The 12,156-nt window shown below is 49.8% G+C and overlaps 1 protein-coding gene across 3 annotated transcripts in view; it reads left to right on the top strand.

Annotated features, from left to right (window-relative positions):
* The first annotated feature begins 4,342 nt into the window (after positions 1-4,342).
* Positions 4,343-12,156, top strand: part of ROR1 (receptor tyrosine kinase like orphan receptor 1) — a 133,698-nt gene continuing 125,884 nt past the window's right edge. Inside the window, exon 1 of one of the 3 annotated variants that reach the window (XM_048944881.1) lies at positions 4,343-4,423. In XM_048944881.1, coding sequence (XP_048800838.1) covers positions 4,372-4,423 — 52 coding nt within the window. In that variant the 5' untranslated portion in view covers positions 4,343-4,371. Of the gene's footprint in view, positions 4,424-4,907; positions 5,215-12,156 lie in introns of those variants that run through there. The other 2 variants (XM_048944883.1, XM_048944880.1) reach the window with 2 other exon arrangements.

The raw sequence follows: 12,156 nt of genomic DNA, 5'->3' as shown, positions 1-12,156 counted from the left end.
CTTTATTTATACAGTGAGAAATGCCCACTGCGCTGCGGATTTGTTGCTGTGTGAGTGGGACTGCAGTCATTTAAGCCCGTTGCAAATGAAGCCACTAGAGTCAAAATAAAAGGAGCCAAAATATATAAATCCAGCAGGCAAAGTTTATGGGGGAACTAAACCAAACATTCAACATGGAGATTTAGTGCGGCCAAACCCTCGTAACTAACCAAGGTACCTGACATCATCTCGTGTCCTACGGGCACGGTCCCCATTTTAGTGGCCTGTTCCGCTCAGGCTGATATCAATAAAAGTTTTACATGCAAAATGAGTGGAAAATACGAGATGTTAGATAGTACAGTACAAGTCTATAAAGCCGATACCCCTGTCACGCTCCTGGCAACCCCAGCCAACTTCCATGCAAATTCCACCAATGGACCTTTACTGATTTTGTCTTAATTGAAAGCCTTAAAGGTGAATTGAAACGTTGTTGGAATAAAAACCTGTTTAAGATGCCAAATCCCTAACAAAATCCCAGTGCAGGCTTACAAGTAAATAAATTGTAAAGGCAAATGTGCAGGCCTACTTATTAACCTGTCAAACCACGAATTCTGGAATCTGTTCTTCTCTTGCAAAATTTGTGACATTCTTCTCCCCCTAATGACTGGAGTATTTTACTGCTTTGCAGGCCTGGCAACAAAGATGACATTGTTTAGGAAGGTGGTGAAATCTGCCTTGCTCATGGTGATGACTGGGGGACCACTTCCCCATTAATTTATGTGGAGAATTGGGAGGCGCAGTCCGGATGCTGTGGCCCTTTCCTGGCAGTGCTGCTCACTACACGTGGGGCTGCCCGTGAGGTTGTCTGATGTGGTGTGAAGTCGTGGTTGGAGGCAGCTGAGTGTGAGGGTGGTTCCGTTTTCCAAACTATTGCCTTAACGGCCTCCTTCCTGAATTCAGTTGTTGAGGACGAGGTCAAGTGATTCCTCTTGCAAAAAGCAAACAAGCTGTAAGAGAAATCGTGGGCCCTTTGACAGTAAGGGCCTTCACCTGACGTATTTTGCACAAGTGTAACGTGGTCATGCCCAAACTAAACTCGATCCATTACCTTCTTTTGGAGACTCACTTCTCAGAGTAATGAGGAAATCAGAGCTGAAACAATTGCAGTGCTTTCCTACTGAAAGATCCCTACAAAGCTCAGCAACTGCAGTGTAAATCACCAGCTGTGGGATTTGGAAGCATCACTGCTGCATGCTGCTCCTGTTGCCTGTCCTGCTCTGCACCTCGTCTGGTTGTTGAATTAATGCTTTGGAAGGGACACTGAATCTGATGAAACGCCGGGTGTCAGCATGCAGTCATGAAAATAATAACAGCATAAATAATGCATAATAAGCATCCCCATGTTTGCATGTGTTATTAAGAAGTCACTGGTGTTTGTGTCCCATTCTATCACCCTTGTTCTTCCAGAAGGGTAACATTACATGTTTCGGAGCTATGTAATTCAAGAATATAAAGAACAGAGTCCTTCTGCTATATATATAAAATTCCAACATAGTGCACATATGAAAGGCAAAGAATTGTGGTCTGTTTCAAGGCTTTTGCCTTTATCTTTTCCATTGCCTGCTGCCAATTTTCAAAGTGCTCCCAGATCACAGCCCAAGCTAGATTATCTGAACAAGAGCTCAGCCTCCTGGTCCTCCCTGCTGCCACTCCGCAGGGATGCAGCCTGTCCTCTGAGCCCAGCAGTGCTCTCTCCCACTGCCACCCATGGCTCCCCAGTCCTTTGCTTTCCTCTTCAGGCAAAGACATTTCAGCTTGAGAAGAAAGCAGAGCGGTGCACACTGGCACCAGCACACCTACCTACTCCTTGGCTTTATTGGTCCCCAAACGAAGGGAGGCCCAGGAGGGGCTGTGCTTCCCCCCTCCTACAGTCACACTGAAATATGTCATTATTTGGACTGCACTCGCTCCAGAAAGCTCAGCTGGGAAATGCAGGATGTGCTCACTGAGACAACGTCAGCACTGCTGTCCGACACAATTCCCACCCTAAAGAATTGTCAGTGTAAGCACAGAGATTTGCTCGTCTCCAGTACTCAGTAAGTACCTCCCACTGCTGTTTCCTACACCATTTAAAGATCAGTGGTGAACTCAGATTTAAATGGGGACTTTCTGCGGGTGCGTGGATTTTAGGAATCTGTGCAGAGCCTGGCCTTGTCTTCAGCTTCCTCTCTAGAAGCCTCACTGGGCTCTGATTCTAGTTGCATTTCAAGTGGGCAGAGGATGATTGTTATGGCCTCGGTGGTTGAAATGAGAAAGATCTGGAATAGATTAATGGGAGTATGAGAGATGGAAAGGAAAACAAGAACAAGACACAATACTTCGGAACACACACTGTCGATTCTCTCTCTTAGCTTGCTGTACTTGTGACACTTCTCTTAGAATATTTTGCTTATCATCCTCTTGTTAAGTTTATTGTACTTACAAATCATTCCCAGACAGCCAGCTCCTTAGATACCTTTTCATTAAGAAAAAAAAAAAAGAATAAGAAGGTTTTGTGTGTAATACACTCTCCCTGCAGGAACCAATTCCTCAGTGATGCTGACTACAAGCCTCTCCTTGTTTTAAAACACACAGCCATGCATCAGGCAGCGGGCTCCTCTCCCCAGAGCCACCTCCTGAGCCTCTATCTGTGCATCGCATCTCTGCAGCATCCTGCAAACCACGTAGGAGAAACTGCCTCTAATTTGTCCTCCCATCTCACAGCGTGTCATTACCTTGCCCACTTCTTGCCATCAGACCCTTACAAATACTCTGCATCATTCTTTTTGGGGTGTTCAGGGCTGTGTCCGCTCTGGTTCCTTTGTTTAATGTATTTTTAGTTCTTCCACTGCGGTATGACAGAGTGCAGCATGTTCAAGGAAAAGTAGGGAGAATATTTGTATTGATTTCAAAATGCTGCAGATTAAGAGCAGATGTAGTATGTATTCCCCAAACGTATGTTTTAACTTTCATTTATGTGCTGTGCTGAACAGTCTTCAAGCCAGGAAGTGATTTATATTCGCTAATTGCATGCACTTTGGTAGATTTGTAGCTAAAAATAAGTGGTTTGTTTTTTAATTACAAACGATTTATCCTTTCACAGTGCCTGTATCTAACATCTAGAAGCAAACCAAAGACGTGGGGAATCTATGTGCAGTCTCCTGATCTGCCATAGACTTCTGTGGTGTCCCTAGACACTGGCCATAGGTTGTCCCTGGGTCCAGGCATCCCCAGCAGCTGTGGGGACTGGCCCACGAGGCTGAGCTGGAGGAACACTGCTCTCTTTTGTCCCATCAGAGGATGTTTTCCACGTGATCGGTGGCTGACTGGACTTGCTGCGATGAGCATATGGAAAGCAGAGATTTGTTTATTGTGGTCAACTTGCTGTTAGTTAGATCAGCTCAGAAATAACTTGAAACGTCACCCTAGAGGGCCAAGGCGAGTGAGCCCAGGATGGTGTTGCAGAAATCCTATCCCAGCTGTACAGCCTGACCTTCTCACTGACATTTCCTCTGTAACTACATGGTAAGTGTTGGGGCCCTAAGGGCTCTTACGGGTCTTGATGGCCCTGCCTGGGCTTACCTGGGGCCTGCCCCACACCCCATTGCTTAGGGATTCTGTTTGCGCCCAGCCCCTATCTGTGCTATTCGCAGAATACTCGTCTGTAAGGTTACCTCAGCTATGACTGGTTTGTGGGCCCTGCTGGTTTCTGCAAGGAATTCCCTGCTTGACCTCAAACCTCTCTTCCCTCCACAGACCTGTCTGACTCGACCATCATCGCTGGACCTGGCCCTCACCTGTGGCACGCTCTGTTCCCTGTCCTTAAAGGAGCAAGGATAAGTGCTAAAGTTCTAAAGAACCACCCAGAAAGGTGGGGCGAGGTCCTAAACAGGGATAAACTTCTCTGCTCTGAGGAGGTGACTGTCAGCTTAGCTCTTGAACCATCTCAGCTCCTGGTTCTTTGTGTCAGAAGCCAATTGAGAGGCCTCCATCTCCTTCCTAACACACAGCCAGGCGCTTACCTGGGTTTGGTCCTCCTGGGGCTCTGTTAGTGTCTGAGGAGAAACACGAGATTCATATGGCACAAAGCAAACCTGATTCAGCAGGAAACAAGGAGAAAATTCTTACAATCCTCTCCTTGTTCCCATCCTGCTTATTAACTTCTTGTTGAACAGATTCTGACTTCCAAAATCCTAACCTAAGAGTCCTGGGTACGTGAGCGTTCTGAACGGAGAGCAGCTGTCACTGGTGGTTCGCTGGCAGCGCCCCTCTGCCCACAGCCGTGGCACAACGGACGGCAGCGGCGCTCGGGACGGCAGAGGAGGCGGACCTTGCAGATAAGGAGTGCGTCAAATGTTGGTTTCACTGTGGCAGGGAGGGGTGGAAAGAGTTCCTCAGGTGCCAGGTGGGTTTCTGAGCTCCTGACTGACAGGAAGAGGAGATGCACGGCGAGTTTTAAGCTCGCTGAGGGGAAAATTAGAAACCTCTCAACGTTGTGTGTGAAGGGCAGCCGAGAGATCACTTCCCTGGACCGTGAGCTCGTGGTTTCTTCGCCTCATTTCAATGGAAATGATCTTAAAAGTAAAGCGGTGCAGCCAAAGAGCTCAGCAGGGTACGCTCTGGGAAGCTCTGGCGCACAGGGCAGGCAGAGGCAGAGGCAGAGACGATCGAAGAGGGGCGATTCCAGCCCTCCCAAAAACCCTCTCCCCTCAGAGCCCCGACGGCCGAGCGGGGCAAAATGGCGCCCGGCGGCGCGAAGCGAGCGCCTCCCCGGGGCCGCGGGGCGGGAGGCGGCGCGCGGGCCGACCGGCAGGGGGCGCTGCAGGGCCGGGCCGCGCGGGGGCTCCGCCGGGGCTGGGCCGGGCTGCGCGCGGAGCGGAGCGGGCGGAAAGTGACAAGTGAGGGCTGAGGCGGCCGCCCGCGCCGCCTTCCCCGCCCGCCGGCAGAGCGCAGCCCCGAGGGCGCGGCGCGGGACGGACGGAGGAGAGAGGAGAGAAGAGGAGAGGAGAGGCGGCCCCGCGGCGCTGCGCGGGCCGGGCCGGGACGCTGCGCGGTGGATGTCGGAGTAACGCGGCGTCGGCTCAGGAATGCGGCAGCCGCCCCGGCCGGGCGGCGGGGACGGGAGGCTCCTGCTGCTCCCGCTGCTGCTGCTGCTGCGTGCGGGGAGCCGGGCCGAACCGGCGGACACCACGCCAGGTAAGAGGGCGGCCGCCAGGGGAGCGGGCTGCGCTGAGCGCGGACGGGGCGCCGGGGAGCGAGGGCTGCGCTGCGCTGTATTGCGATGCATTGCGATGCGCTGCGCTGTATTGCGATGCGCTGCGATGCGCTGCGCTGACCGAACGCGGGTTGATGGGCTCCGGGCTGCTCCGAAACTCCGCCGGGCTCCGGGGCGCAGAGCGCGGCACCGCGGGGAGCTTCTGTGGGGCGATGCTTCGCCGTGCCGTGAACTTCGTCAGCGTGTTTGTTTGAAAGAGCGGCCTCGCGGAACGCCCAGCCGCTTTGCTTTGAGGGCGCGTTCCTCGTCCCGCTGCTTTACCGAGGGGGGATTTCAGACCTATGGGGCTGCGCGCTGTGCTGGGCGGAGCGGCGCTGGGGAGAGAACGGAGAGGAGAGGTCGGGTTGTGCGGGGCTGAAGTGCGGGGCTGCTCGGGGCTGGAGGAGCTGCGCGGTGCTGGGCCGAGCGTTGGGGTTCGGAGCGGTCCGGCGCAGCTCGGCGGGATGGAAACGTCAAATGCGGCTTTCCGGCGTCTCCGAGGAATGCCGAGCGCGTTTAAGCGAGAGCCGGTGGAAGAGACAGGGCTGTTTGTGCAGGCGGTGCGGCTCCGGCGGTGCCTATAGCGAGCGGGGGGCTTTTTTCCCCTTTTACTGCTTCAGTGTAAGTTCGGAACGTTTGTGTTGTGCTATGGAGTCTTACGGGCTCCTGGAGCCTGGAGGGAAAGGAAACCCCACAACCATTCACTACTGGGAAGGATCTTTCAAAGTAACTTCACTTTAATGTGCCGATGGAAATTCATGATTACTAATACAGTCATTAGCATACAATTATTTTCCACACTGAAGTATTTCGTAAGTGACGTCTTTGGCAAAAAATTACAATATCGACTCATGGGAGGATCAAGGGATTATATGTTTGTGATGGATACATGTCCGTGTGGCCATGTTACAGCCCTACATGGTTTCCCTCTTCCCCCCACCCCCAAATATTTAAGGTCTAGGCTTTGTAGAAGAATTGGGGTAATTAATGAAACATCTGAAATGCCAATTAAAAAAAAGCACCAAAGTAGAAAGCACTGTGCAAGTTTCTTTAAGGTAATTGTAGGGTCCGGGGGATAGATGGAAACCTGCCCCAGGAAACCTGCCAGCCAGAGCCCTTCAGGCCTTACCCTTCACCCTCACCTTTAAAAACAAAGCAAGAAACCAGCTCAATGAGTTACAGACATCACTTTTTCTGGCTGTGTCAAATAAGGCCATCTGTGGCAGCAGCCTGCTGTCCTCCAGACGTCACCCAGCACCCAGTGCTGCAGGAGGTGGATGTGGGCGCTGCTTTCCGGAGCTGTGGGGCTGACTGAGAGCCCTGTGGTGCTTTGCACGGTCCCAACACCTGCACAGTGCTGCTCCCATCTGGGGTCCCTGCTTGGGTGCCCGCAGCCAGCACACATCTGCAGATGTGCACAGAGTGCCCCTGCGTGCCGGAGCAGCGGGATGCGGCCGTGCTGTGGGCAGGATGCTGAGCAGCCATTGTCACAGCTCAGCTGAGGGGATTCTGTGAGACTGAGCTCAGATTGTCAAATCTCAGACCAAAACTATTCTGCTGTGTTGCTTTCCAAAAGCTCGTCATTTTTTTCCCCCTAGTTTTCCTGCTTCCCTTTTTTGTCCGTGACCTTCCCTTGCAGAGAGCACAACAAAACAAAAAGCACATTTTTCTTTGTGTGTTGGTGCTGTCTGTAATGCATGTTCTTCCCAAGGGTGCTCGCAGCTCAGCCCAACAGCATTCTGATTAAAACCACACCATTTCCGTGGATGTAAGGAATGGCAACTCTCTAACTTGGACATGTTTTTATTCTTTGCAGCATCTGAAATGACTGTAGATATTACCTCTCCAGCTTTGTTATTGTTCAGTATGGTGTACCTTTGTGATGACTTGCAGCAGAAGAAGCCTGAGCAGTATTAAAATGCTTTAGGAGCTTGCAGTAAAACTGCAGATATCTGAGTGATGCTTTAGGTGATGCAGTGTGCTGTTCACAGAATGGCCAGGGTTGGAAGGGACCTCAAGGATCACGAAGCTCCAATCCCCCAGCCATATACAGGGCCACCAACCTCCACGTTTCACAGCAGCCCAGGCTGCCCAGGACCCCATCCAACCTGGCCCTGAACACCTCCAGGGACGGACGGGGCATCACAGCCTCTCTGGGCAGCTGTTCCAGCATCTCTCATAGTAAAGAACTTCCCCAAGACATCCAACCTAAATCTTTCCTCCTTCAACTTAAAACCATTTCCCCTTGTCCTGCTATTATCCGCCCTTTCAAAGAGTTGAACTGTTGACTTCCTTGGCTTGCCTATGAAAGGATGAGAGAAGATTGTTTCATTGACCTTGATTGTAGTTCTTGATGGAAGTTCCTTGTAGTATCAACAGGTGATCTTCGGGTCGTTTGTTTCTGTAATTAAGATCTGCTGGAGCTGCCATGCTGATTGTGTATGCACAGGAACTTGAAAGCTGCAAATTAGATCAGGGTTGGGAAGCATCTGAAAGCTTGAGTGTGGATGTTAAGTACAAATACCTAAATCTAGGAAAAGAATGGAGGGAGAGAAAAGCTTCCCTGAGGTGTGACACTGGATGCTGCTTCTTGGAAACACGTGGGGAAATGCAGTGATCTTCCGAGGCTCAGAAAAGTGCCCCGGAGTGGAGAAAAAGCCTGTAAGTAAATGCAGCTGATCTCCACACTGTGATTGTCTCACACACTGGAGATGGTGCTCAGCCAAAGGCAGGAGATGTCTGACCTCAGTGCCAGGGAAGGTTAACAACAGCAAGAAATAAATGAAATATTAAAGCAAGGTGCTGCGCACAAGGGCAGAGCACAGTCCTGAGCAGTCCGAGATGCTGGGGACTTGGTGGTGGTGTGAGTGTTACAGTGCTGCTGATGTTGTGTTGTACAAGGACTTGCTTTCACTCTGCAGCAAGGCTTTGGTACCACCTTTACAGTAGGATGTAGCCACCCCAGTGCTCAGCAGTGCAGTTTCGTAAGGAGATGAGATCTCAAGACAACAGTTAGTGGAGGCCATGGTGGAGGCCTGCATTTTATTAAAAGGTTTTTTTTCAAGCCGGTCGGGTCATCTGGGGAAACTGATCCTTCCCAGTCCTTCCTGTGCCCCCGTGCCCCTCTCCTGTGGGGCTGTGGGCTGTGCTGTGCTGTGCTGCTCCATCCCAGCACTCTGTGCATCTGCTTGCTGTGCTGGGAAGGGGCAGCGTGGAGGAGCACGGCAGCAGGCCATGGGAAATGAAAGATCGGAGATAAGCGAGGGAAAATGTTCAACAACTTTATAACCTCGTCACACATTCCCTCCAGAGACTGGAAATAGCTGAGGATGTGCTTTTCTTACACTTGGAGCTTGAGATGATCTTTGGAAGAATACGTGCTTCCAGATTCACAGCATGAGTTCCTCTGGAAGGACGACTCCTGTGCCTTTGTCTGGAGAAGGCACCGTCCTCCTTGGGCTGCTGGGCTGTCAGGGTCAGCGTGCAGGATGGTGTGCTGCCCACAGGGTTCTGTTATCTGCATGGCTTTAATCTCAGAGCTCAGGAGGACCTTGGAATTCTCCTAATTTAGGGAAGTGACCACTTCCAAAGCCTCATCAGAGGGCATAAGGCATGGGTCAGCTCAGGGGGTTCAGAGGCAGTGTGATAAGGGGAGCTGATGGGGTGATGCAGCGAGTGAGACGTTCTGCAAGAGCCCTTTGAACGTCACATCTGGTGCTTCATCTCTCGTTGGACTGATAGCACTCTGAAGAGAACCTGTCTTTGTGCTTCAGCCTTCTGGCCACATGTAGGAAAAAGAGAGGATGCCATTGGTAGGGAGAAAGCTCACGTTCATTAGCCCAGCTTGTGAGTGCCCAACATGGAAGCACCTGGGAGCAGGGCTGCCTGCTAATAAGGCCTCGTGGTACAGCACCACCTTCCTGTGTTTCTTTAAATGATGTAAACTATGCAAATGCTTCTAGTCATACGTGGATCAGTTTGATGGCAGGCAGAGGCTGCAGGTTACTATTTTGTTTTGTTTCCTAGCCCTAGCACTATGGAGAAGTTATTATATGTGCTGCATTGAAGTGTCTTCAATTCAAGTGACTTTTCCACAGTCTTCCAGAAACTTTTTGTCTGATTTGTGAACAGAATTGGAGTGCCTGGTGATAGGGCTGCTCTTCTCAAAGGCTTTGACATAAAAGCAGAGAGGTAAAAAGGTACTGATGGGACTACAAGGATTGTTGGATAACAAGGAAACACCAGTGTGGTGCAGGGAATTTTGGGTTGCTGTGACGAGGCTGGACTGACGGATGTCCTTGTAAGTTTGAAGTGTGTTGGAGAAGGGCAACATAACAGAGGTCCTCCTAGGACTGGTGGATGTGGAAGCACTTGTGTATCCTTGTTTAGTAAAAAAAGCTGGTACCAAATCGAAGAAAGAATAAACAGCATGCACTGGGTGTGTTTTGGTAATCTGAAACAGCTTGCAAAAGACTGTTTTTTGCAAATATTAACATGGTATGGAACTACTAATCATTGGAGTCCTTGAGATATTCAGACATCTGGAAAAGAAAAATAAAAAAGAATGAGTCTGGACTCAGTATACCCCAAGAGATCGAGTGGGAGTATTCCTGTCTTTCCCACACAACAAATTAAATGGAGCTTCAGTACTGTCATTGAATTCTTGCACTGGATGAAGCTTTAAGGTTTTCAGCTCACCTGCATACAATCAATATGTGCCTGCACGCTGCTGCTCTGAGCTGCAAAGCCAGCAGTAAGTCACCTCTTGGACGTGGCTGCCAGAGGAGAAGCTGCATGCTGATGCTTGTGTTGCATTTCTTACAGCCTCAGCATCCATACATTTGAACACTTGTGGAATAAGTAACTAGGAGCCAGGAGGTTGGCTTTTTTAATCATCAAATTCAGTTAAAATCACAGAATTATAGCATGGCCTGGGTTGCAAAGGAGCACAACGCTCATCAGTTCCAACCCCCTGCTGTGTGCAGGTCACCAACCAGCAGCCCAGGCTGCCCAGAGCCACATCCAGCCTGGCCTTGAATGCCTGCAGGGATGGGGCATCCACAGCCTCCTTGTTCCAGCAGTTCTGTCCTCAGAGATGACTGCTGCTGTATCCTCCAGAAGAGAGCAGAATTTTGGCCAGGAGACACAAAAGTGAGGTCAGAGCTGAGATTTGATGCCCTTCGAGTTCAGTCCTTGTTGCAGAGCTTCTGTCCCCACCCTCCTCTTCAATGTATTCTCTTCATTGGACTGTGAACACTGCTCTTGCCCATGATGCCCTTACAGAGTTCCCATCCATCTGAGCAATGAGGAGTCCATACTGTGTTTACAGCAGTTTTTATTGCCTCTCCCAATTTTTGCAGAAGGTCACTTACCACGGTAATCTCCAAAATTAACTTGGCCTCAAATAAAAGGAATTATCTTTGTTAATTATTTTGTTTACTCAGCCTTCTTGATGTACTGTATAAGTAACAAGCGTTCTGTGCGTTTTATTTGCTGTGTTCATTATTCATTCCATATGTTTTGATTTTATTTAGTTAGTTAGTTAGCTTTGAATGCGTTCTCTTTCCAGCAAATTGAGCAAAACGTAGCAGTGTGACAGAGACGTCCCTTTATCAGCAGAGCAAGTGGAGCACAGAGAGCTCTGCCTGCAGTGTGAAGTTGTTTAATTCCCAGTCGATTCGTTGGGGAAATTGATTTATGTCACTAAAAACATTGAGAAGGCCACAGGGTAGCGCTTGGTCAGCCTTTGCCTCTGACCGTTGGCTCTCGTTTCTCAGTCATTTCTCCTTCTACTTTTACAGCTCTTCTCTGAAGCAGCTCCCAGCTCTGTCACGGTGCTGATGCTTTCTGCACTATGCTTGCTCTGGAGCAGTGGTTTTGGGGCACGATCCCCTTGCCCTGCATTGCAGCAGTACTTCTGGCTGTGGGGTGCCAGCATTGCTGGGGCCGTGACTCTATGTGCAAACTCAGGGCCCCCTGCTTTTAAATTCACTTTTCTTGGCAGTTGGTCAGAGCAACCTTTGTAAGTGAGATGCAACCAGCTCACTTATTTGAGCTATTGGTCTGTCGCTGTGTTTTTAATTTACTGTAATTTAATAACTGACACAATGCTGGAATAAATAAATGGGCTGTGAACATTCTTGTAGACTTTGGGAGTCCAGCTCAGGGCAAGCTTTGGCTTTTAATTAACGCTGTCCATGAGATTTATTGTTAAAATAGTATCCTTTCAAATAAGTAAATCCAAAGCTGGGTAAGAGATGAATAATTGAAACCTGGTGTGGGACATCAGAAGGCAGCACGGAGCCTTCCCAGCAGGGCTGTGTCCTGTAAGGTAGGGCTCGTTCCGCTGCGTTGGGCGCTGCCAGTATTTATCCCCTCCCTGTATTTTCTGCATACAATGTGTTGCTGTGCATTGAAGAGCACGTGTTCTTCGTGCTGTTAGGGAAGGTAGGATGTGACACATGCATAAACCAGACTTCTAGCACAGTGTGGGGCGGTAGGAAGGCCGTCAGAGGCCTGGCTATGAAACGCCAAAGGCTTTTGGCTTCTTTTAGCCCCTACTGTTAGGTAAGGGCTCCAAAGAGAGGCCCAGGCAAGGGAAGAAGCTGCAAAGGCATCCTCTCATTACAGAGGAATCTTAGTCATTAGCAAACGTCTAATTCGTCAGGGATCAAAAGAAGACATTCCCCTGATTTTCTTCAGTTATGTGGGGGGAGATGATATCTGAGTGCCATTTTTCCTTGGAGACTCTGTTTGTAGGATGTGATTTATGGTCTCGCATTCTGTTCTTGAGAGTTTTTTGTTGTTGTTTCACATAATCTTCTTTAAATCCTGTTGAATATTTCTGACCCTTATGACTGGCTGTACAATGAACCCTGACCAGC

This window comes from Lagopus muta, chromosome 5 (genome assembly GCF_023343835.1).
Source record: "Lagopus muta isolate bLagMut1 chromosome 5, bLagMut1 primary, whole genome shotgun sequence".
Lineage (NCBI taxonomy): Eukaryota > Metazoa > Chordata > Aves > Galliformes > Phasianidae > Lagopus > Lagopus muta.
The sequence above is the reverse complement of the archived record's forward strand: the minus strand, read 5'-3'. Positions and strand labels throughout refer to the sequence as shown.